We start from the raw sequence: 24,490 nt of genomic DNA, 5'->3' as shown, positions 1-24,490 counted from the left end.
GTTAGAGAAAAGATTAGCTTTGAAACCAATGTGTTCTAGGTAGACGGAATTAAGTGACATTAACATGACATTAACAAGAAAGGCATTCGGTGATCCAGAGAAACAGGTAAATAAATAGATGCTCAAAGTAAATGTAAAGCCTCATGACGTCATTAATTCCAGGACACATATTTTGAAATAATCACCATTTAATTTTGTAGTCAAGAATGAGGGTCAGGATCTCAGAGCTTGGTCATTATTTTGAAATGGCTTTTTTCGTATTGTTTTGTTTTAAATCTCCCATTTTTGCTAGTCTTTAAAGAATCTTAAAATCTGAAGAGTGCTATATAATTGTCTTATTGATAAACGCTCAAGACTATTTTCAGTCACTTATAACATGTGCCTCAGACTCTGATTACATAGGAAGAAGCACATAAGATACAATGGGAAGTCCTACAATTATGGTTATCATGAGGAAATGGATATTAATATCAGATAGCAAAAAAGCTCTACCACCCTGGTACCCAATTAATGTGTTTTTATCACTGTCTAATTCCTTTTTTTTTTAACTTTTTTTTTTAACGTTTATTCATTTTTGAGAGACAGAGACAGAGTATGAGTGGAAGAGGGGCAGAGAGAGGGAGACACAGAATCTGAAGCAGGCTCCAGGCTCCGAACTGTCAGCACAGAGCCCAATGTGGGGCTTGAACTCATGAACCGTGAGATCATGACCTGAGCTGAAGTCAAACACTTAACTGACCGAGCCACCCAGGAACCCCTCCAATCCCTTTTTTTAAAGTTTATTTATTTATTCTGAGAGACAGAGACAGAGAAAGAGTGAAAGAGTGCACCATGAGCAAGCACAAGCAGGGGATGGCAGAGAGAAGGAGAGAGAGAATTCCAAGCAGGCCCCATGCTGTGTCAGGGCAGAGCCCAACTCAGGGCTTGATCTCACAAACCATGAGATCATGACCTGAGCCAAAATCAAGAAATCAGATGCTTAACTGACTGAGTCACCCAGGTACTCCTGTCCAACTCCTTTTTTATTTTTTTATTTTTTTTTATTTATTTTTTTTTTAATTTTTTTTTTCAACGTTTATTTATTTTTTTTGGGACAGAGAGAGAGAGAGAGCATGAACGGGGGAGGGGCAGAGAGAGAGGGAGACACAGAATCGGAAACAGGCTCCAGGCTCTGAGCCATCAGCCCAGAGCCCGACGCGGGGCTCGAACTCACGGACCGCGAGATCGTGACCTGGCTGAAGTCGGACGCTTAACCGACTGCGCCACCCAGGCGCCCCCCAACTCCTTTTTAAAAATATTTATTTATTTATTTTGAGACAGAGAGAGAGCGAGAGTGGGGGAGGGGCAGAGAGAGGAACAGAGGGAGAATCCCAATCAGACTCTATACTGTCAGCACAGAGCCTGACGTAGGGCTTGAACGCACAAACTGTGAAATCACGACCTGAGCTGAAACCAAGGGTCAGATGCTTAACTGACTGAGCCACCCAGGCACCCCCCCGTCCAATTCCTTTTTAAGAGAAATCTACAATAACGTATCTGCCTTTAATTTATGTTCTTATAAATTTAGTATTTACCTGGTTCTCCTCTAAACATTAAGCTGGAAAAGGATGTCATACACGAGGTTAATGGCCCAGGCTTCAGAAATGCAGTATTTGGTTTCATCTTGGAAGTCACAGAAATACCTCTGGACTATGTGGCCATTGCCCAGAAGCCACCAAAAAAAAACCCAAACTGGGCGTGCCCATCTAAGTCCAAGGACATGGATGTGACATAACCTCATGCTTGTCAGGAAGGTGCGGGTAAGGAGAGTTCTATTTAAATCTTGCTGCCTTGCTCAAGAACTGATCTTCTGAGCCTGTGGAATGTGTTCCTTTCTTGCACACCTCAAAGGAAACTCAGGGTCACCTTTAACCCCCGCACATACCTTGCAGAGACAGGGCTCTGAGCATGGGTCCTCGTTCACACTGCCAGCCCGGCTACACTCACAGCGGACACAGGCTGGGTAAGCCTTAAAACCAAATTGGCAGTGATCACATTTTTCTCCTGCGTAGCCTTCCTTGCATGGACATTGACCTGGCCACTTCCCTGGGAAGAAAAGGATAGTGATGGCCCATCAGGAGGGTAAAAAGTAAAGTAGGGGTTGGCAAACTATTTCTGTAAAGGGCCAGACACGAAATATTCCAAACTTTTTGACCAAAGGATTGCTGTTGCAATTACCCAACTCTGCCATGACTGTTCCTTTTTTTTTTTTTTTTTAACGTTTATTTATTTTTGAGACAGAGAGAGACAGAGCATGAACGGGGGAGGGGCAGAGAGAGAGGGAGACATAGAATCTGAAACAGGCTCTAGGCTCTGAGCTGTCAGCACAGAGCCTGACGTGGGGCTCGAACTCACGGACCGTGAGATCATGACCTAAGCCGAAGTCGGACGCTTAACCGACCGAGCCACCCAGGCGCCACTCTGCCATGACTGTTTCAAAGCAGCCATGCATAATACATAAACAGATGGGCATCGCTCTGTTCCAATAAAACTTTATATACAAAAACAGGCGGTGTGCCAGCTACGGCCCTTGGACCATAGTTCGTCAACCCATGGTTTAAAAAAAGAAAACAGAGATGAGAAACAGAGGCTAGTGAGAAGGTAAAACGGTGCCATGACTTTGGAAAACAGTTCGGTACGTCTTCAAAATATTAAGCAGGGAGTTACTCTATGACCCAGCAATACCACTCCTAACCTTTTACCTAAGAAAAATGAAAACATACATCCACAAAGAAGTTACACAGGGATGTTTGTAGCAGCATTATTCCTAATAACCAGAAAGTGGAAACAAATGAAATACTCATCAACTGATGAATGGATATATAAAATGCGGTATATAAATGCAATGGAGTAGTATTCAGAAAAGAAAAGGACCAAAGTACTGATAGATGCTACAACACGGATAAACCTTGAAAACATTATGTTAAGAAGCCAGTTTCAAAAGACCATATATTGTATGGTTCCATTTATATGAAATGTCCAGAATAAGCAAATCTACAGAGAGAAAGTAGATTACCGGTTGCCTAGGGCTGCGGTGGAGGGTGTGGAGGGACATGGGGAATGATTACCAACAGGTAACAGCCATGAAAATGGTCTAATATTAGGCTACCTTGACGGTTGTAATCATGAATATACCGAACCGACACTTTAAATGGGTGAATTGTATGCTAGTGAAGTGTATCACAATACAGTGTTTTGTTTTGTTTTGTTTTGTTTTGTTTTGTTTTGTTTTGTTTTGTTTTGTTTTGAAAGCACAAGACAAATGGTAAAGGGCAGTGAGCAGTATCTCTGCTTTAATGCCAGCTTTGAAACTTTCTAGTTGTGTAACCTCAGCCAAGTTTATTAACTGCTTTGCGCTACAGTTTCCTTGCTTATAAAACGTGTTAAATAATTTCTGCTATGGTTGAATGCTTAAATGATACATTTTTTAAAATGAACCCAATCAAGGGTAATTGTCGCTACAATCAACATTACCCTCATTAGCATTAGGTTCCCATCACCAGTCACATGTAGGGATTAATTCAGTTCTGTAAATTACCCTCCACATTTCGGGCCCCACAGTTGGCACATCCTTCCCTGTGGATCGATATCCATTTTAACTGCTAGTGACTGAGAATTGGATAAGGTCACAGAAATCTTTGAAAAATGCAACCTTTTCAGGAGATTCTGGTATTCGCAAGTCCTTTGCCAGTGTTTGAAACAGAAAGAACACTGACATTTGCAAAGTTAGCAGGAGAATTTGTTTGCTCTGCCAGATGATGTATGCAAAAGCCTTGTGAGTGTCTTCTAAGGACTAAATAGAGGCATTGCTATTTACTGTGTTCCCATTTGGTTTTAAACTGAGCCTTATTTCTTCTCTCATCAAACGCGCAATTATCTGCTCAAATGTCATTTCATCACCCAGCGTTGCCCCCTTTACACCTCATCCTCCTCCAATCATGATTCCTAATTTTGTTTTATACCCATAGCATTCATCCCTACCTGGAGTTACATTGCGCATGTACTTGTTTGTCCACCTGTGAGCAGGAATTTTGATCATCATGTTCAAGTACATATTCCTGGGTTCTAAAAACATCGCCTGACACATAGTAAGTGCTTCATAAGTGTTTTGTGAACAGAATAATTGATAGAGGATCATATCATCCAATTGCTATCCAAAGGTAACAGTTCCACCAGGTACAAATCTCACACACACACACACACACACACACACACACACACAATCAATTCAAGCACAAAAACAAATCAAGTACTTACCTTTGTGTAAGCCAGATTGAGGCTTATCCTTAATACAGACCGAACTGAGGGACCCAAAAGGGTCACAGTCACAGGGACGACAAGGGTTGTCATCATAAGGAGATACCTGAAAGGCAGAGTTTGTCCTGGATTATCTCACTAAAAACAATAGCAATATTAGCAATAATAACAATACCAATGACAAGGGATCGCCTTTTTATTCAAGATGTGACGATCATAATGATTTTGTGTACCCAGGGAGGGTGTGTCTCAGGAAAATAAGGTGAGCTCAAGCCAGAAAGCCCCAAACAGTTTTGCAATGGGACAGGAGCTAGTATCATTAGTGGAGTGTCATCCTTTCCCATGACCACTGCTACGCGGCTGCCCATGCTCCGCTCTCTCTCTCACAGCCATACAGGAGCATCACCCAGACCAGACCGCCACAGGGAGCCAGGTCATAGCTGCCTATCAAGTCAACCAGGGAGGCACAGGCAAGATACAGCTGTGATAGTTCTTGGCTGACTCCACATTCACAGTTCGTGTTACAAAACCAAGATCACACAGCCAGTAGCCCCCCCGCCCCGATCCAAGTTAAATAACAAGTGACCATCCTACTCTGAGCAAGAGAACAGGACAGATCGAGTAGGAAGCTGATATCTGAAAAATGCTACTGGCATAAAAAGAATATAAATGAAACATCCCAAAAGGAAGTGAGTGTCTAATACTGAAGATGACACTTGGTGAAGTCTCTCTTCCACCCTGACAAGGCAGCGAAATTCAGCTATGGCGAAGAAACACTCTTACGTCGTGTGGTCTGAAATATCCATCGATACAGGTTTCACAGTTGATTCCCATGGTGTTCTGCAGGCAGCTGATGCACACCCCGCCTCCTCTGAACTGTCCCGCGGTATTCAAGCTTCTCCTCTGATTTGCAACATTTCCATCATAGTAACAGTCTTGGGCTTTATTGTGACAATTACACTCTAGGAGAATTTTAACATCTCAATTCATATATTTATTATGTTCTATATAAAGAAAACCCTTCCCTCCCTAAGTTTCCATGACTGCAAATTAAATTAAAATTCCAGAATAGGTCATTTTAATAGGATATGGGAAATCTTATGGAGGACAATGGAAGTAGCTGTCAACACTATAAACCTGCACACCCACCGGACCCCTCACCCTATCTCCCGGGATCGTATCCTGCGGAAGTACTTGGCGCTTACGAATGACATACATAGGGCTAATTGCTGCACCACTATTGGTGTTAACAAAAGACTGGTAACACCCAAACTATTCATGGACAGGTAGCTCTTTTAATTATGTTGCATCCGTTTAATGGAATTCAGTGTTCCTGATTTTAAAAACAGCATTGATAGTGAACAATGTGATGGTTCTGAGAGTGGAGGTGGGTGGGGGGGACGGGTGAAATAGGTGAAGGGGATTAAGAGCTCACTCATCATGATGAGCACTGAGTAACGTGTAGAATTGTGAATCACTATATTGTACACCTGAAACTAACATAACGCTGTACGTTAATTACACTAGAATTAAAATAAAATAAAATTTATAAATGAGAACAGCATTTCATATTGCATGTATTGTTAAATAGAAAAGCGATGTGGAGAATGGCATGCATCGCATGTCAGGTTCTGTGTCCACACTAGGTTAGGGGTAGGAATATGTTGATGTAGGCTTTATTTGAATAAAAATTCCAGGAAGAACACAGTAGGAAATAGTAAAAAGTGGGAAGGATGGGGCGCCTGGGTGGCTCCGTCCGTTAAGTGTCCGACTTCAGCTCAGGTTATGATCTCACAGCTCGTGAGTTCAAGCCCCGCATCAGGCTCTGTGCCGACAGCTCAGAGTGTGTGTGTGTGTGTGTGTGTGTGTCTCTCTCTGCCCCTCCCCTGCTCATGCTCTGTCTCTCTCTCTCATGAATAAATAAACATCAAAAAAATTTTTTTAAGTGGGAAGGATGGAGATGGGGTGGAAGTAATACTTTCCACCGCATATTTGTGTATATTGGTAGATGTTGGAACCGTGTGAATAAATTGCCTATTTAAAAATTAAACCCAAATCAAGGGCCATCTGGGTGGCTCCATCAGTTAAGAGTCTGACTTCGGCTCAGGTCATGATCTCATGGTTCACGAGTTTGAGTCCCACATCGGGCTTTCTGCCCACTCTAGATCCTCTGTTCCCTTCTCTCTCTCTGCCCCTCCCCCACTCACACTGTCTCTTTCTCAAAAATAAATAAACATTAAAAAAATTAAACCCAAATGAATAAAGAATAAATTAATATATGGGAAGGGGAACTTTAGATAAAACAGCAAATCCCAAAAGATACATGTAGGCCTTAACACTCAGTTGTATTAAGGTAATATGTAGCTTTGGGAACTATTTGAAGAGTTAAGGAAAGGGGTTATGTACTAATTACAAATGTCAGGTCATCATAAAGTTATTAAGCATATTAAGCATATAAGCATAAAGCATATTAAGAAGGAAAACAGGGGCGCCTGGGTGGCTCAGTCGGTTAAGCGGCCGACTTCAGCTCAGGTCATGATCTCACGGTCTGTGAGTTCGAGCCCCGCGTCGGGCTCTGGGCTGATGGCTCAGAGCCTGGAGCCTGTTTCGGATTCTGTGTCTCCCTCTCTCTGACCCTCCCCCATTCATGCTCTGTCTCTCTCTGTCTCAAAAATAAATAAACGTTGAAAAAAAAAATTAAAAAAAAAAAGAAGGAAAACAACGACATTCTTCCAATCCTCAGTGGACTTACTTTCACACGTGTTACCGGAAGAAATGGTGCCGGGCCGCCACGGCTGCTGGTGGTATCCCGGACAACACCTATTGCAGCTCTCTCCACAGGTATTATGTTCACACTGACACTGAAGCTTCTAGAAACAGGGAATACAAAACTGCACCTGAAAATCAACCTGTATATTTTTAACTTTATTTTACAAAGAACTTACCACCGTCAAACATGTAGCATGACGGTACACGAGAGGACATGTGGCTAGATCAGAGCATAGTGGCGTCTGATTTTTAGAGAAAAATGTACACCCATGGCCTGGTGACAAACAGAAGCGAGGAGGGATACAAAGCTAAAAATAAAATGGGTCCACGAACACAAAGTTTTCAGAGTAAGATGAACTGATGTTAACGGTTTATAAGTTCCTATTCATAATTATCTTGATCTTCATAGTTTTCATCCTCAAAAGAGGATAATACTATTCAAGAGTCAGAGAATTACAGAGTGGGGATGGGGAGGGTGTAACAAGTCATTTCATATACGTTGTTGAAGAGAAGACAGGGGTGTCAAATTATTCACTTAGTATTATGCTAACATGGGTAAACTTGATTTTCCCTTGATTTAGTACCACGAAAATGGAAGAGGGAAAAAATGGGAGGAGGGAAGCCATTCTTCTAAAAAATATAAGCAGGGGCACCTGGGTGGCTCAGTCGGTTAAGCGTCCGACTTTGGCTCAGGTCATGATATCGCGGTCCATGAGTTCAAGCCCCGCGTCAGGCTCTGTGCTGACTGCTCAGAGCCTGGAGCCTGTTTCAGATTCTGTGTCTCCCTCTCTCTCTGACCCTCCCCCATTCATGCTCTGTCTCTTTCTGTCTCAAAAATAAATAAACGTTAAAAAAAATTTTTTTAAATATAAGCAAAAAAAAAAAGCAAAAAAAAAATATATATCAGCATAATTTATAACTGTGATGGCTTTTTGCTTGACAGTCTTATAGACAGAAGAGCTTCAAAATTCATAAGGCCACTGAATTGTATACTTGTAAATGGTTAAAATGGTAAATTGTATGTTAAGTATATTTTACCACAAAAAAAAAAATTCCTAGCAAATACTTAATTAGAAGTACATCTTCCAAACAAAAGATAAATAAAATAAATAAAAGGCATCCAAATTGGAAAGGAAGAACTAAAGTTCTCACTATTTGCAGATAACCTGATACCGTATATGGAAAGCCCTAAAAATGCCACCAAAAAATTACTAGAACTGATCAATGAATTCATTAAAGTCACAGGATACAAAATCAAGGTACAGAAATCTGTTGCATTGCTATACACTAACAATGAAGCAGCCGAAAGGGAAATTAAGAAAACAATCCCACTGGGGCACCTGGGTGGTTCAGCAGGTTAAATGTCTGACTCTTGATTTCAGCTCAAATCATAATCTCATGGTTTGTGGAATCGAGTCCTACTTTGGGCTCTGCACTGACAGAGTGGAGCCTGCTTGGGATTCTCTCTCCCTCTCTCTCTGCCCCTCCCCCACTCATGTATTCTCTCTCTCTCTCTTTCTCTCTCTCTCTGTCTAAGTAAATAAACATTTAAAAAAAGAAAACGATCCCATTTACAACTCACCAAAAACAATAAAATATCTAGGAATAAGCTCAACCAAAGAGGTGAAAGAACTGTCCTCTGAAAACTATAAAATACTGATGAAACAAATTCAAGATGATGCAAAATAATGGAAGGAAATTCCATGCTCATGGATTGGAAGAACAATTAGTATCAAAATGTCTATACTATCCAAAGAAATTTGGGTAGATTTAACACAATCCCTATCAAAATACCAACAGAATTTTTCATAGAATTACAACAAATAATTCTACAATTTGTATGGAACCACACAAGACCTCAAACAGCCAAAGCAGTCTTGAAAATGAAAAACAAAACTGGAGGTATCACAATTCCAGATTTCAAGTTACATTGTAAAGTGATAGTAATTAAAACAGTATGGTACTGATATGAAAAATACACACAGAGATTAATGGAGTAGACTTAAAAACCAAGAAATAAACCCACAGTTATTTGGTAAATTAATCTTTGACAAAGGAGGAATGAATATACGATAAGAAAAAGATAGTATCTTCAACAAATGGTGTTGGGAAAAGCTACATGCAAAAGAATGAAACTGGACCACTTTCTTACACCATACATATAAACACAAAATGGATTAAAGACGTAAATGTGAGACCTGAAACCATAAAAATCCTTGAAGAGAGCACAGGCAGTAATTTCTCTGACATGTCTCCTGGGGCAAGGGAAATAAAAGCAAAAATAAACTATTGGGACTAAATCAAAATAAAGTTTCTGCACAGTGAAGGAAACAAACAACAAAACTAAAAGGCAACCTATTGAATGGGAGAAAATATGTACAAATGACATATGCAATAAAGGGTTAGTATCCAAAATATATAAAGACTAATACCACTAACACCCGAAAAACAAATAATCCAATTTAAAAATGGGCAGAAAACATGAACAGACATTTTTCCAAAGAAGAAATCCAGATGGCCAACAGACACATGAAAAGATGCTCCACATCACTCATCATCAGGGAAATGCAAATCAAAACTACAATGAGATATCATCTCACACCTGTCAAAATGACTAAAATGAATAACACAAGTAACAACAGGCGTTGGGGCGCCCGGCTAGCTCAACTGGTTAAGCATCCGACTTCAACTCAGGTCATGATCTCATGGTTCATGAGCTAGAGCCCTGTGTAGGGTTCTGTGTTGATAGCTCAGAGCCTGGAGCCTGCTTCAGATTTTGTGCCTCCCTCTCTCTCTGCCCCTCTGCCCCTTGTGCTCTGTTTCTTTCTCTCTTTCTCTCTCTCAAAAATAAAGAAACATTTAAAAAAAAGCCAACAGGTGTTTGTGAGGATGTGGAGAAAAAGGAACCCTCTTGCACTGTTGGTGGGAGTGCAAACTGGTGCAGCCACTGTGGAAAACAGTATGGAGTTTCCTCGAAAAGTTAAAAATAGAACTACCCTATGACCCAGTAATTGCACTACTGGGGATTTAGCCCCCAAAAACAAAAACACTAATTCAAAAGGACATGTGCACCCCTGTGTTTATAGCAGCATTATTTACAAAAGCCAAACTATGGAAACAGCCAAGTGTCTACTGATAGATGAATGAATAAAGAAGATATGGTGTATATATACACATTGCATATATATATATATATATATATATGCAATGGAATATTATTATGCCATAAAAAAGAGTGAAATCTTGGGGCGCCTGGGTGGCGCAGTCGGTTAAGCGTCCGACTTCAGCCAGGTCACAATCTCGCGGTCCGGGAGTTCGAGCCCCGCGTCAGGCTCTGGGCTGATGGCTCGGAGCCTGGAGCCTGTTTCCGATTCTGTGTCTCCCTCTCTCTCTGCCCCTCCCCCGTTCATGCTCTGTCTCTCTCTGTCCCAAAAATAAATAAAAACGTTGGAAAAAAATAAAAATAAAAAAAAAAAAAGAATGAAATCTTGCTCTTTGCAACAACATGGATAGATCTAGAGAGTATAATGCTAAGTGAAATAAGCCAGAAGAAGACAAATACCATATAATCTCGCTTATAGGTAGAATTTCAGAAACAAAACAAATAAGCAAAGGGAATAAAAGAGAGAGACAAACCAAGAATCAGACCCTTAATTATAGAGAACGAACTGATGGTTATCAGAGGGGAGGTGGGTGGGGTATAAGAGGATGGGTGAAATAATTGAAAGAGAATAAAGAGTACACTCATCATGATGGGAAAAAAAAAAACACTGCTTTGTGCTGCACATAGTAGGAAAACAAACAAACAAAAAAGAAATATATCCTCCAAACAAAGTGAAATAAAGTTGTGCAAAAAAATTAAACCAGTTAAATTATCTGAAAAATCTTTTTTTGCCATGCGATTTTACACCTTTGGACATTTGACTTGAATAAAAAATACAGTAAGGCAAATATTATAGCTATAACTTCTATTTGGAAGTTTTACTACACTGTAAAATACTAGAACTCACCTTTGTAGTTTCATCCCATGGGCAGCTACTGGCATGGCCATAACAAATACACATTCCGCCAACAGAAATGTCTTTGATTGAATAGTAATACTAAGGAAAACGAAAGCGACAAACAAAAGTTAAGGCCTCTTCTGTTTCAGTTAAAAGAAAATGTTGGGCTCACCAACAAATAGCTCAGTTGTTATCAGTAACCTAAAAAAATAGATATACATTTTAAATTATATTTCTTGTACAAACAATCCTTGTGTTCAAGTTAAGCAAATAATGTTCAAATGAGTTCATCAACAAAAACCAAAGGCATCTAAAAGAAATTCTTATACCAAGAAATTCTTGTAACTGCACCTCATACCAGGCAGTCATATTCAAAACTCATACCACTGAAAACCCTAAGAAACATTGCTACGTTGAATACAGCACCATATAACTGAATATAGTACTTGACACAAAGCATAATAACTCATGATCAAGTAGGATTTTCCCCCAAAATGCCACGTTAGTTCAACACACAAAAATCAGTAAATTTAAATCACCATCTTAATAGAATAAAGGAGAAAAAAGTCATTTGATCGTTTCAAATAGATTCACAAAAAGCATTTTACAGAATTTAACATCATTCATTAAAAAAACTTGGCAAGCCAGTAGAAGAGAATCTCCTCAACCTAATAAAGGGAATCCAGGAACAACCAAGAGCTTGCAGTGAAAGATTAAGTGGTTTCTTCTTACAATCTGCTCTCACCATGTCCATTCCACATCTATGGGAGGTGCCAGCCAGTTCAATAATGCAAGAAAAAGAACTCAAAAGTGTGAAGAATGTACAGTAAGACCCAACACTCATTATTTGTAGATGATATTATTGTGTACTTAGGAAAAAAATCTAAAACAAACAAAAAAAAACTACTAGAAATAATATGTGACTTTAGCAATGTCTTAATATGAAAATTAACAAAAATGGACTGTATTTCTATACACTAGCGATGAACAAATGGAAAATAAAATTCAGAAAGCCATCTATGAAGACTAACAGGCAAAAATGTGTAATTCTTAAGAATAAATTGAATAATAGATGTACAAATAAACAAGTAATAAAACATCGCGGAGAGGAACTACAGAAGACCTAGATAAGTGGACAGTTATAACATGTTTACGGATCAGACAATCCAAAATTGTCAAAATGTCTTCCAAAATCCTTCCCAAACTCATTTATGAAACCAGTGAAATCCCAATGAAAATCTTAGCAGGATTTCTTTTGACAATAATGAACAAACTGATTCCAAAATTTACAAGGAAACACAGTCAACCTAGGATAGCCAAAAATATTAAAAAAATAATTCACTAGGGCTATTATAGTACCTGACTTCAAGACTTACTCTAAAAAACTATGGAAAGAAAGTTTATTATTAGCCTAAAGACAGACAAATAGATCAATAAGCCAGCATGGAGTGCAGATATAGAAGTAGACAATAGTAAAGTCAAATAATTTTCAACAAGGCACCAAAACAATTTAATGGAGGAAAGTATTTTCAACAAATGGTGCTGGAATAATTGTATGAATAGACAGGGAAACAAAGAGCCTTGACCTCTACCTCACACCAAACACAGACATTCATTTGAAATGACAATAGATGTAAAAGTTAAAACTATAAAGCTACTAGACAGAACACAGGGTAATATCTTGGCAAACCCGGAATAAAAAACTATTTTTCAGAAAGGACACAAGAAAGCATTAGGTATAACATTAAAAATGGTAAATTCGACTTCATCAAAATTAAAACCTCTTAAATGTCATGGGAAAGTGAACAAGCAAGCTCCAGACAGAGAAGATATTTGCAGTGTAGACATCTGACAAAGGACTGGTATACAAAATATATAAAGGTCTTTTATAGCTCCCTAATAAGGGGACGAAATGATGTGATCAGATACTAATAAGCACCTGTTCAACATGTGTGGTCAGGGAAATCCAAATTAATATCACAAGGAACTGCCACCATATGCACATCAGAATGGCTGACGTGGAAATGGGTGACAACCCACATCTGTGACAGCATGTCGTGCGACAGAACTCTCACACGTTGCTGGTCTGCAAAATGGTACAACTTTCCAGAAGGCTTAGCAAATTCTTAATACTAAACACACAGCTACCCTGTAACTCAGTAATTCCACTCCTCATTTATCCAAGGGATTTGAAAATGCTTGTCCATACAAACCTTGTATGTTTACTGTTAACTTAAAATCTGTACCTCCCCTTGAATATAAATTATAACTCAAACTTTAAAATTTCCTTTTAAGTGGAAACGACAACATCTTGCTGAAGACCACATGTGGAGCCAGAGCAGAATGTGAGAAACAAATAAAACAACATTCGCTAAATTATGGCATTATGGGATGGGGGGAGGGGGCTTGAGGACACGAGGTCAGAACCATCCCCCAGCTTAGAGGTGGCACGTTAAACAAAGCATATATAATGATCCTCAGTGAAATAAGGGGGGAAAAAAAGGCCAATTTGCGAGGAAAAGGCCAACCAAAAAGAAAAGTCTATTTCTCTTAAACAAAATAAACTTTTCACAAGGGGCAGGAGCCCTGCCATAGACTTACTCGTCTTGTAACGATGGGATCGAGGTCTTTAGGGTCTCGGTGGCTGAGGGTCATAAGATCGGCATTGAGGGTTCTGATACGCTGTAAGCGAAGGCGGATATATCGTGCAGAAGTAAAATCCAACAGCTTGGGTGAGAGATCATCAGCGCTCGGTCTGCCGTTGATTAGCGATGTATGAATCTAAATATAAAGACATCAAAATAAACAAATGTCAACTTTAACCATGCAAAAATATAGCCCTGATTGCTCACCCTGAAGATGTAATCTTTACTGATACTATCTAAAATCAAACTAACCAACTAGATTCTTGTAGAAATCCAGCATTCGTTAATTACTACCTGTGAACTACCATGCTCACAAAACATCTTCAATGAATTTCACGTTATGAATTCCACCATCTCAGCGACTGCCAGAAGACTTAACGGAACCCCTTCTCCCAGGGTGGTGAGGGTATTTTAACATGTTTCATTAGGCTATGACTTCTCTGAAACAAAGTCTAAGTGCCAGGAACAGACTGGGAGAGTGAGAGAGTGAGAGTTTCTCTGCTAATCTCTGCTCTTGAAAGGAGGCAGGCTTGCTGCCGAGTTCCTGCTGTGAAGAGTGCTCAGGAGGGGTTTCGTAGTTTTATCTCATCAAGCCAGGTGCCACTAAAGAACGGTGTGTTTTTTATTACACTCTGACTCTAATGAAGTGTGTACGGTCTGGGTGTGGTGAGCACTGAGCAGAAATACTTTGTGAGCCATCTCTGACGCTCAACACCACCAAAGAGGAGAACTCCACAAAGAAAACTAGAAACTACATCTTTTCGAGGCATTTCAGTCCTCTCCTTAATATTTCCACAAACGTTCTTGAGCTGGTGTCACGAAAGATGCTCTGACAGTTATTGAGTTACAGCTGAGTGACCAGGGGCTCTCCTGGAAAGGACGAAATCAATACGGTGAAATGTACGGGTTACGACATCAATCATCAGCAGACACCAGTCAATACCTTAAACACAGCTGGAGAGTTAAAGATCTCTGTAACCTGAACTAAGATCTATCTTGAGTGTTCTGGTGAAACACCACACGTCACTGCGGTGGGCACAGTACCTCTCCGTGTTCAAGCGGCACCAGTCTGGAATAGTAGGAGGTGCAGATCACTTCGTCATCAGCCCTGTAAGTGGGCGGCCCCCGTCTTGGAGTGATATTGTAACGGGTCAAACACTCCGTGTCACTGACTGCATAGTACTGCCAGGGGCTGAACTTGGTGCCATCCAGAGAACGCTCCAAAATCCAGTTTCCGGGTCGAGGGGCATTAGCAGCTTTGATGATGACGTAGGCAACTTGAAAGACCTGAAACGAAGACACTGAGAAATCTCAAACGAGAATCAGTAGCAATTACAAAAAACAGTTCCCTTGAAAGAACTATTAGACGATGATCGCCAACGTCTCATAATGTAATTGCATAGAAGTATTGATCAGAAATATGTCTTGTGAATGTTCTCCTGGTGGCATTGCTTTTCCAAATAAACGCAAAAAGGACTCACAAATAAATTTATATTATTATAATTATTATCAACAGTATTAATATTAAATCAGTGCTTGGGCTCTTGTTTCTAGTGTCTTTCCATCTGGATTCTGGATAATAGTGACATTATATTTCATAAATAGTAGCCTAAATATATTTCTTTCTTTATTTATTTTTGAGAGAGAGAGAGAGCACACACGCTCACTTGCAAACAGGAGGGGCAAAGAAAAAGAGAGAGAGAGAATCCCAAGCAGACTTCGTGCTGTCAGCACACAGCCTGATCGGGGCTCCATCCAACAAGAGATCACGACCTGAGCCAAAATCAATAGTTGGATGCTCAACCGACTGAGCCACCAAGGCACCCCTTAAGTGTATTTCTTATAGTAATTTGGAAATAACACATCTAAATATGAGGGGGGAAAAGTCAGTCCCCTAAGCGTGTGCCCGTTTGAATGACGTAAATCCAAAGCACGAACAATACTGAATGCTGACAAGACATGGAACAACAGGGAGTCCCATTAATTGCTGATGGAAATGCAAAATGGTGGCCGCTTTGGAATGCAGTTTGTCAGTTTCTTACAAAACTAAACATATTCTTACCATAGAACCCAGCAACTGCACTCCTTGGTATTTACATAAGTGAATGGAAAACTTCCACTGGTGAATAAACAAAGGGTGATACATCTCCAGTGATAAAAAGAAATAAGCTCTCACACTACAAAAAGATATGGAGGAAACTTAAATGCATGTTGCTAAGCAGAAGAGCCAATTTGAAAAGGCTACTACGATATAATTCCAAAAATGTGGTGTTTTGGAGAAGGTAAAAATACAGAGGCAGTAAAAAGATGAGTAGTTGTCAGGGGCTAGGGGCAAGGAGAGATAACTAGGAGACCAAGAGGATTTTTAGGGCAGCAAAACTACTCTGTTTGCTACTGTAATTGCAGACACATATCATTATACATGTGTTAAAATCCATAGACTGTGCAACACAAAAGAGTGAAACAATGTAAATTAAGGAGTTAGTAAATAACCATATATCCACATCGGCCCGTCAGCTAAAATGAATGTTTTACACTAATGCAAGATGTGAATAACAGTGCAGAGGAATGAGGAGGATATGGGACCCTGTACTTTACAGTCTTTTTTCTGTAAGCATAAAAACTGCTCAGAAAGATTAAAAACTATTCATTTAAAAGGAAATAAAATTAGAAAGTGTAGAGGAGGAATAGAGGGGAAAGGGGGATGTTGATGACCACTAGCCGGACGAGGAGACGGGCCAGGTAAATCTTGGGTTTGGAAGGGGCTCTTGTAGCTATGTAGCCCCAAATTCAGCACTAAAAAGGAATCATGTCTCCACCAACCAGCCTCTCTTGGAACACTGCAGTGGCAGGAAATTCATTTGCTCTGAAGATAGTTCTTTTGTTTTATGGAAATTTTCTCTGTTAGGGGATCTTTCCCTGTATTGATTCTCAAGGTGCCTCATAAATTCCATGCCCCAGAGCTTCAGAAAAGATGCTGATTCCATTTCCTGTAACTCTCCTCCAGACAGTCGAACATGCCAATCATATATCACCTCTGGAATCCAAAGTTTTCAGCGTCAACTTTCTATTTACCTGAAGATATTCATCACCTAACAAGACCTCATTGCCTTGTCGTGATGCCCGAAATACAGCCTTACTGTAAAATGCAGTTCCCATGAACTGAATACAAAATTTCGCATGTTTTCTGAATTGGGGAAAACATAGGAAAAATATTATGCCCTTTGTTCTTTAGCAAGCATTCACTCTTCTGTTAGTAAACTTAGATTAGGGTTGCAAGCAACAATACAAAAAAATGCCTTTTTCCGTGTAAACTGCTATTTGCTCCAGATTTCCTGTAACCCAGAGTGTTAGAGGTGATTTTTGTAAACCAAAGTGAAATATTTTTTATTTTTAAAATATATATGTAATATACGCATATAAATGTGTACACACATATAGCATTTATGTGTATATATATTTGTGCGTATGTACATATATATATGTGTATGCTTTGGGAAGGAAGTTATAATTTGCTTATTCTGAGTCTTATTGCCTCTGCGTTTTTTGTTTTTGTTTTTAGCTTCTCCATCTTAGCCCTCACCAATTCCAGGAACACAAGAGCTCCTAATGTTAACCCACCATAAGCCATATAATTTTACATTCACCTACTGACTCATTCTCTGGGAGAGACAATTCTATTTCATTATAGTAACTCTATTCACCTGCAAGAAACATCCTCCAACCAAGCTTAGTCTGCAAGTGATAGAAGTGTGTCTGATATTTTGATGACCCGTATTCATGTGCTATTTCCTTTTAAAATGCAACCACTGTTTCTAAAGCACAGTAGAAGTAAAACGATATTCTCAGGTTTCAGTAATGAGGAAAATGAGGAGCTGCTATTCATGCTTGGAACGGGAACTGAACAGGCTATGTTGACAAATCTAGAACCATTTTTTATCAATAAAGACCACCTTTAAACATTAAAATGATGCAAAGACTATTTTGTCCTGGCGTAAACATCTCCAGAAAACTCACCCATGAACACAACTTCATGATTTTTATTTGTGGTGATTGCAAAGAACCCTTTCCCCCAATTTTATAATTCATATATCTCATTATTTATGTAATGCTCCCCTGACTTACTATATTTTAATGTTACTGAAATACCGAACCCTTCTGAGAAGTCCCTGCCAATAAATCTTACTGTCTCTTCTAGAACTAGTCCTGAAATACATCCAGAGTTTGTTATACAGTTTGGTGACGGGCTACTTCCAGCTTCTCAGAGATCCAGCGCTCTCCCGGAGCATCCTGACAGATTTCTGCCTTCATAGGTTCCTCCTGTTTTTCTTTTCTTTTCTTTTTTTTAATTTAAACTTTAGTTAGTTAACATACAATACCATATTGGTTTCAAGAGTAGAACTCAATGATTCATCACTTACATACCACACCCACCATAACAATACCCATCACCCATCCTCCTTAATACCCATCACCCAGCCAGCCCATCCCCCACCTTCTTTCCTCCACCAACCCTTGGTTTGTTGTCTATCCTTAAGAGTCTCTTGTGGTTTGGTTTCCTCTCTTCTCTCCCCCCCACCCCCCATCCCCATATATTCATCTGTTTTGTTTCTTAAATTCCACATATGAGTGAAATCATATGGTATTTGTCTTCTACTGGTTTTCAGAGCAACGCCCAAACTAATTGAAGGGAGAATATCTTCCTCTTTACTCATTACCTATCCAGTTGCTTTTGCAAATATTTCCATCATAGGAGTAGAACTCCATGATCATGGAACCTTGATCCTTCACCACTGGTGACTATGTTAAACTAGACTTTAAAAAATGGAGGTGCCCAGTGAGACAGTGTGATGGGGCAGCCCATTTGAGAGGGATAGAAGGAAAGGAAATTCACAAAGACAGCTGAAATGAACTGTATTTACCTTCAGTTTTCCAGTTCCACATTTAAAAATGGAAAGAGCTAATAGGATGACTTCATACATTTTAAGAGCTTTATGTGTGTCATCTCATTTAATCCCAAACAACTCCTTGAATTCCCAATGATTGTTGTTCCCAGTTAATATATTTTTTTCAAAAGTTTATTTATTTTTTTTTTTGAGAGAGAGGCAGAGAGAGAGAAGGAAAGAGAGAGAATCCCAGGGAGGCTCCACACTGTCAGCGTGGAGCCCGACGTGGGGCTCGAACTCACAGACTGCAAGATCGTGACTTGAGCAGAAATCAAAAGTCAGATGCTCAACCAACAGAGCCACCCAGGTGCTCCCCCTTCCATTTTACATATTTAAAAACTGATGAATAGAGACGGTAAGAGACCAACTACTGAGTTGTAGGTTCCAATAAGAAATCAGGCAGATTTCAGGTAGAAATCAGGCTGACTCCAAAGTCAGCCACCACACCTCCTCCAGAGCGCTGGTCCCCGAATGATCACACATACCTAAGGTTGCTGAACTTCCTTTTTGTGATACAAAAATGAAAGATTCCTAACATTCACTTGGACAGTGCATTCATATCTAAACAAGTGCCGTGGAAGTTGTTCCAGTTAACTCTGGCATTTCTGTCGTGAGACTCCTGGATGAACCATGGGAGGGTACGGAGAATGTGCCAGAAACAAAAATTAATGACAGCTCATGCTTAATGTAGCACTTACTGTGGCCCAGGACAATGCTAAAGGCCTTATCAGAATTATTAATGCTTCATTAGAATCATTAGCTTTTCTAATCCTACCACTAACTTCTTCTTATGAAGTACATGCCGTTATTTCCGCCACTTTACAGATGAGGAAACCGAGGCACCACAGAAAGGTTGTGTAATCTCAAGATCTCACAGGTACTCAAATGTGTAGCCCAGGGCTTTGAGCCCACGCAGTCTGTACTCAACCACTATGCCACACTGCCACAGCTGGCAAGGTTCCAGGCTGGGGCAATGGTGGGTCCTAGCCTAGTGTTTCCATTATTTCAATACCATGTTCTTGTATTTTCATTAAACTCTTTGTCAGCTTTCATACTGAGAGCTTAACCATAAGAAAAGGACACCAAATGGAAGGAGAACCAGAAGGGAGAAACTTCAGGACAATCCTTCAAGGAAGGAAATGTTTAACTCTTATCTTGATCAAGACCTTGGGCTGTGAAGCTAGGCATTGTTCTCACAATCTCTCAATAAATAGTCCTCAAGGTCCCCAAATTGGAGACAAAAACAAAACAAAACAAAACAAAACAAAACAAAACAAAACCAACCAGCCACAAACCAAGAAAGGGACTGGGAGCTATAAATCTGCAAAAGAGGAGAGGAATGCATGAAGCATTTAAACACAGTCTGTCCTCACTCAAGCTGTGTTATTGACTGAATTGTGTCCCTAAAACTCATATGCTGAAGTCCTAATCCCTAGGACTGCAGAATGTGCCTATATACGCAGACAGGGTCTTTAAAGAGGTAATTAAAGTTAAATGAGGTCATATAAATGAGCCCTGATCTAATATGCCCAGTGACTTTATAAGAAGATTAGGACACAGATGCACACACACCGAAGGGGGACCATGTGGGGACACAGTAAGAAGCCATCTGCAAGCCAACAAGATAAGTCCCAGAAGAAATTAACCCTGCCAACATTTTGACCTTGGACTTCTAGCCTGCAGAACTCTGAGTATATAAATTTCTGGCATTTGTTTGTTTGTTTGTTTTTTACTGTTTATTTATTTTTGAAGAGAGAGACAGAACATGAGCAGGGAAGGGGCAGAGAGAGAGGGAGACACAGAATCCGAAGCAGGCTCCAGGCTCCGAGCTGTCAGCACAGAGCCCGATGCGGGGCTTGAACCCACAAATCATGAGACCATGACCTGAGCTGAAGTCGGACACTTAACTGACTGAGCCGCCAGCACCCCTAAACTTCTGTTGTTTAAGCCACCACGTCTTTCGTATTTGCTATGACAGGCCTAGCAAATTCATACAAGTTCTAATTCACGAACTGTGCATTGATAAACAGGACTTAACACATAACAGAACAAGTGAGGGATTCTATGTTAGTATATAGAATCTTAAACATTTGCCCTAATGAAATCTGTGATAGTCCTGTGTTTCTTTAGGGTTTTTTTTTTTTGTTGCTTTTGGTTTTTTGCATGGTTGACTAAACTGCCTTTTGTCTCCACGTAAGGTTGGCTGAACACAAGCTGATGAAGCAGTTTTCACTAGACTCAGAGCCACTGCGGTCTTGCCAAACCTGCAGCTGATACAGCCATTTCAAAATCCACCTTCATCACGGTTTTCCGCCAAGTGGCCTTTGTTAATGATCACTGGAATGCACATAAACAGTGTCACATAAATAAAGTAGACGTACATCAAACACCACTTTCTACAGAGGAATCCAGACAGGAATTTTCACGTGGGCCACCATCTTAAACATATTAAATCCACCTCAGGGACAGGCATCTGAAAAATACAGAGAGCCTAACTCTCCAACACTGGAGGTTAATTTCCAACGTACATGGAGAAGTGAAGTATCTCATCTCCACAGAAAGTTCCACTTCTCTCTGCTGGGCCACGTAATCCGCAGGGACCCAGATACCGCGCAGGATCCCCTCTGGAAATTCTCCATACAAGCACTGACCTGCCTCCGCGACGGTCACTACACAGTGAATGGAGGAACGTTTTCTTTCTAATGTGATGGAAAAGAGCTTTTTGCCGACAAAAGAGTTTGGGGTTATGGGTTAAATTATATTTTTAAAAGTTAAGTGCATTTGATAAGTAATATTGCCAATTATCCCTCCAAAAAGTAGTGAATTTGTGCTTTGTAAGCTTTATTTCTTGGGACATTATTAGGATATGAAATTCAGAATGACCATTTGAATTAGTATTTACTACTCAGGAATAAAGAGGTTATTATTTACCAGAAGGCTGACTACTACCGCAGATATGAACCTCTGCTGGTTTTAGAGTATCCATCACTCACGCATCTAATCAGTTGATAATCATGGGAAGCAGCAGGGGGAGTTTGGGGCTTAGGTTACTTGACACACAGGATACGTGCGATGCACTTTTTAGGTAAACTTCTTACGGGCAATCACCTTACAATGTCATTTCTACCATATTTTAGTTGGCTGTTTTACTGATCTCTCTTCATTTTAGGACCTGTATACAAAATTAACAGACAGAAGGAAACAGCGTTGTGAATGAGAAGAGCATTCTGGAATAAAACTAGATTTCTTTTCCTTTAAATTTGGTGCCGTCATTAGAAATGCAAAATGAACACATCAAAATCCCGATCTGCCCTCTGCTTTCTTTTCTTTCTTGCCTTTTCTTTTCACTGGGATGGGGGGACTTGGCTACCGGTAGTGACAAATTTAAATCAAGTAGGTTTCCTTCCTTAACTTTAAGATTCGTGTCTCAGAAAAACGAGGAATGGCCCACTTTTGAACCAAGCCCAGATGCTTCAAGTAGACACCGAGGAAAAGCCAAAATAATAAAGATGGTCACCAACAAACGGAGAGCACAGAGATATGAGCCTGTCTAAAAAGGAAACGGTAACTTATAACCAGCAATCGGAGGATGGGGAAGCGATACGCAAAACATCTGTCAGAAGCAGTTCTGTGTTTCATCAACTAGAAAAGCTATTTTAAAAAGGACAGTCAGTAAGCTGTCCCATGTCACAGTTTCCATTTAAGGACGACTAGCAAGTATTTCAAAGGAAAAGTGTCATACTACTTGAAGAGGTCAAAACTGGAAAGTAAGATGTTAGTTTTCATTCCCTGTGTCAGTGCATTCCTCCACATAATTGTTCCCAGTGCTCAATGTTGCCAAGTGTTCTGGAACGCTGTTGCTAAATTTTGTGGAAGATTAGTCGGAACTACCTCAAAAGCACAACGAGGCGTGTCACCCAATGCCCTGTGTGGAGATCTTCACCCTTTTTCCCACTCTGTGTCCTGTGACGGCCCGGCACCCCTACAATGAGACAAACCCGCTTGTGAGATGCACGTACTGGTCACTCTCAGACCTAAGAAATACAAAAGGCACCTTTCCTATCCCCTGACTCCTAACCTCCACCAGTTTTTCACCTATGAATCTCATAGCCTTCAAAATTACATTAGGCTTTTCCCCAAAATGCAGCCTCCCGTTGATTTATGTTGGAGCAGAAGTGGCAATAAATAATTTCCCTTTCTTCCCCTACTCACTGTGAAGTAGGCTCAGAAATCTGTCACAGAGACTGAAGAAAGAAGTCAGCGATAGTCCAGAAAAAGGGAAAAAATGGAGGTTGCGGCTTCAATGGGTAGCTATAGTGGTCTGTGTGGCTCTGCGTCACGGGCGGAGTGGACATGTGCACACCCGTCCCGTGACCTTGCCCTGTGGGTCAGGAACCTGTGTCCTATGAACAACCTGCCCAACAAGAGAAGAATAGGGACGTGGCCCTACCTGGGTCAGCTCTTCAGTCAGCTAGACAAACACCTGCTCCTCTCCAGGGGAGGAGAAGGGAGAGGCAGAGAAGCAGAGATGTCATTCTCAGAGGTGCTCCCCATAGGGACACATGAGGACGGGAGCAAGGAGTGCTCCCTAACAACGTTTCGCTGGAGCTTCATTCAATAAACACTGACTGAGTGTCTGCTTTGTGACAGGGACTGTATGGGGCAGGTGCAACCAGTACAGCGGGGAAGGGGAGGACATGGTTAGCGTGGCTGGATGCCCTGATGGACAAGACAGAGGTTGGCCAAGCCCCCAGGAAGACAGAAGGTGTTGAAGGTGTCTGGCTGTGGCAGGGGAGGCCAGCCTACACTGGAGAAGATGGGGTGGTCGGGGAAGTCTTCTCTGAAAAGAGGGGAGGCCTGAGGAGGAGATGTCGAGGTAAAGCAAGAGAAGGAGCAGAGGGACAAGGAGTGAAGACCCTGCGGGGCCAGAGCACAGAGTGGTGTAGAAATGGCAGGAGGCCAGGCCAACTTGGGTGTAGACAGAAGGGGGGAGACGGGGAAGGACACCATGTTCAAACTTTTAGACCATTAGAGGACCTTGAACCAGGGGGCTGCGGAGTCAGCAGGGGTGAAAACATAATGGAACTGGATGTGGGTGCTGGGAAATTGGGAGAGATGGTGACACTGATGTAGTGAAGGCCAAGACCAAAAAGAGAAAAGGTCAAGTGGGTCTTAAGGAGTTTTCTTTTTCTTTCTTTTTTTTTTTAATGTTTATTTATTTTTGAGAGACAGAGACATGGCACGAGTGGGAGAGGGGCAGAGAGAGACACACACACAGAATCGGAAGCAGGCTCCAGGCTCTGAGCTGTCAGCACAGAGCCCGACGCGGGGCTTGAACTCACAAGCTGTGACATCATGATCTGAGCCGAAGTTGGACACTCAGCCGACTGAGCCACCCAGGTGCCCCTCTTTTTTTTTTTTTTTTTAATTTATTTATTTATTTTGAGAAAGAGAGAGCATGAGCGAGGGAGGGGCAGAGAAAGAGTTAGAAAGAATCCCAAGATGGCTCCATGCTGTCTGCACAGAGCCGGATGCAGGGCTAGAACTCACAAACTGAGATCATGACCTGAGCTGAAGCCAAGAGTCGGACACTTAACTGACTGAGCCACCCAGGTGCCCCAAAGGGTTTTCTAAAAAGTCAAATGTAAGTTTGAAGAAAACACAAAGAGGTCAGGCAGAGCTCTCCAACTCTGGCAGGACCCTCTATCCACCTCTGGAAGATGGAACAGGTCTGTCCCACATGGCCCCACAACCCGCACTTCCCCCTTCTTTCCTCAGCTACAAACATTTGGAAATCAACTTCTTTCCACTTCATCTGCGAGAACTCCCAATG

General features: G+C 40.9%; 1 protein-coding gene across 3 annotated transcripts in view; it reads right to left on the bottom strand.

Annotated features, from left to right (window-relative positions):
• Positions 1 to 24,490, bottom strand: part of LAMA1 (laminin subunit alpha 1) — a 168,478-nt gene that overhangs the window by 94,909 nt on the left and 49,079 nt on the right. For all 3 annotated transcript variants that reach the window (XM_045459554.1, XM_045459555.1, XM_045459557.1), the window contains exons 4-10: positions 14,756 to 14,998; positions 13,668 to 13,847; positions 11,076 to 11,165; positions 7,049 to 7,166; positions 5,080 to 5,258; positions 4,297 to 4,402; positions 1,925 to 2,085 (exon numbers count right to left, since the gene is read on the bottom strand). In XM_045459554.1, the coding sequence (XP_045315510.1) occupies positions 1,925 to 2,085; positions 4,297 to 4,402; positions 5,080 to 5,258; positions 7,049 to 7,166; positions 11,076 to 11,165; positions 13,668 to 13,847; positions 14,756 to 14,998 (1,077 nt within the window). The remainder of the gene's footprint in view (positions 1 to 1,924; positions 2,086 to 4,296; positions 4,403 to 5,079; positions 5,259 to 7,048; positions 7,167 to 11,075; positions 11,166 to 13,667; positions 13,848 to 14,755; positions 14,999 to 24,490) is intronic.

The sequence above is a fragment of the Leopardus geoffroyi genome, chromosome D3 (assembly GCF_018350155.1).
Source record: "Leopardus geoffroyi isolate Oge1 chromosome D3, O.geoffroyi_Oge1_pat1.0, whole genome shotgun sequence".
NCBI classification, from domain to species: Eukaryota; Metazoa; Chordata; class Mammalia; order Carnivora; family Felidae; genus Leopardus; species Leopardus geoffroyi.
Note: the sequence above shows the minus strand (reverse complement) of the source record. Positions and strands in the feature narration are given on the sequence as shown.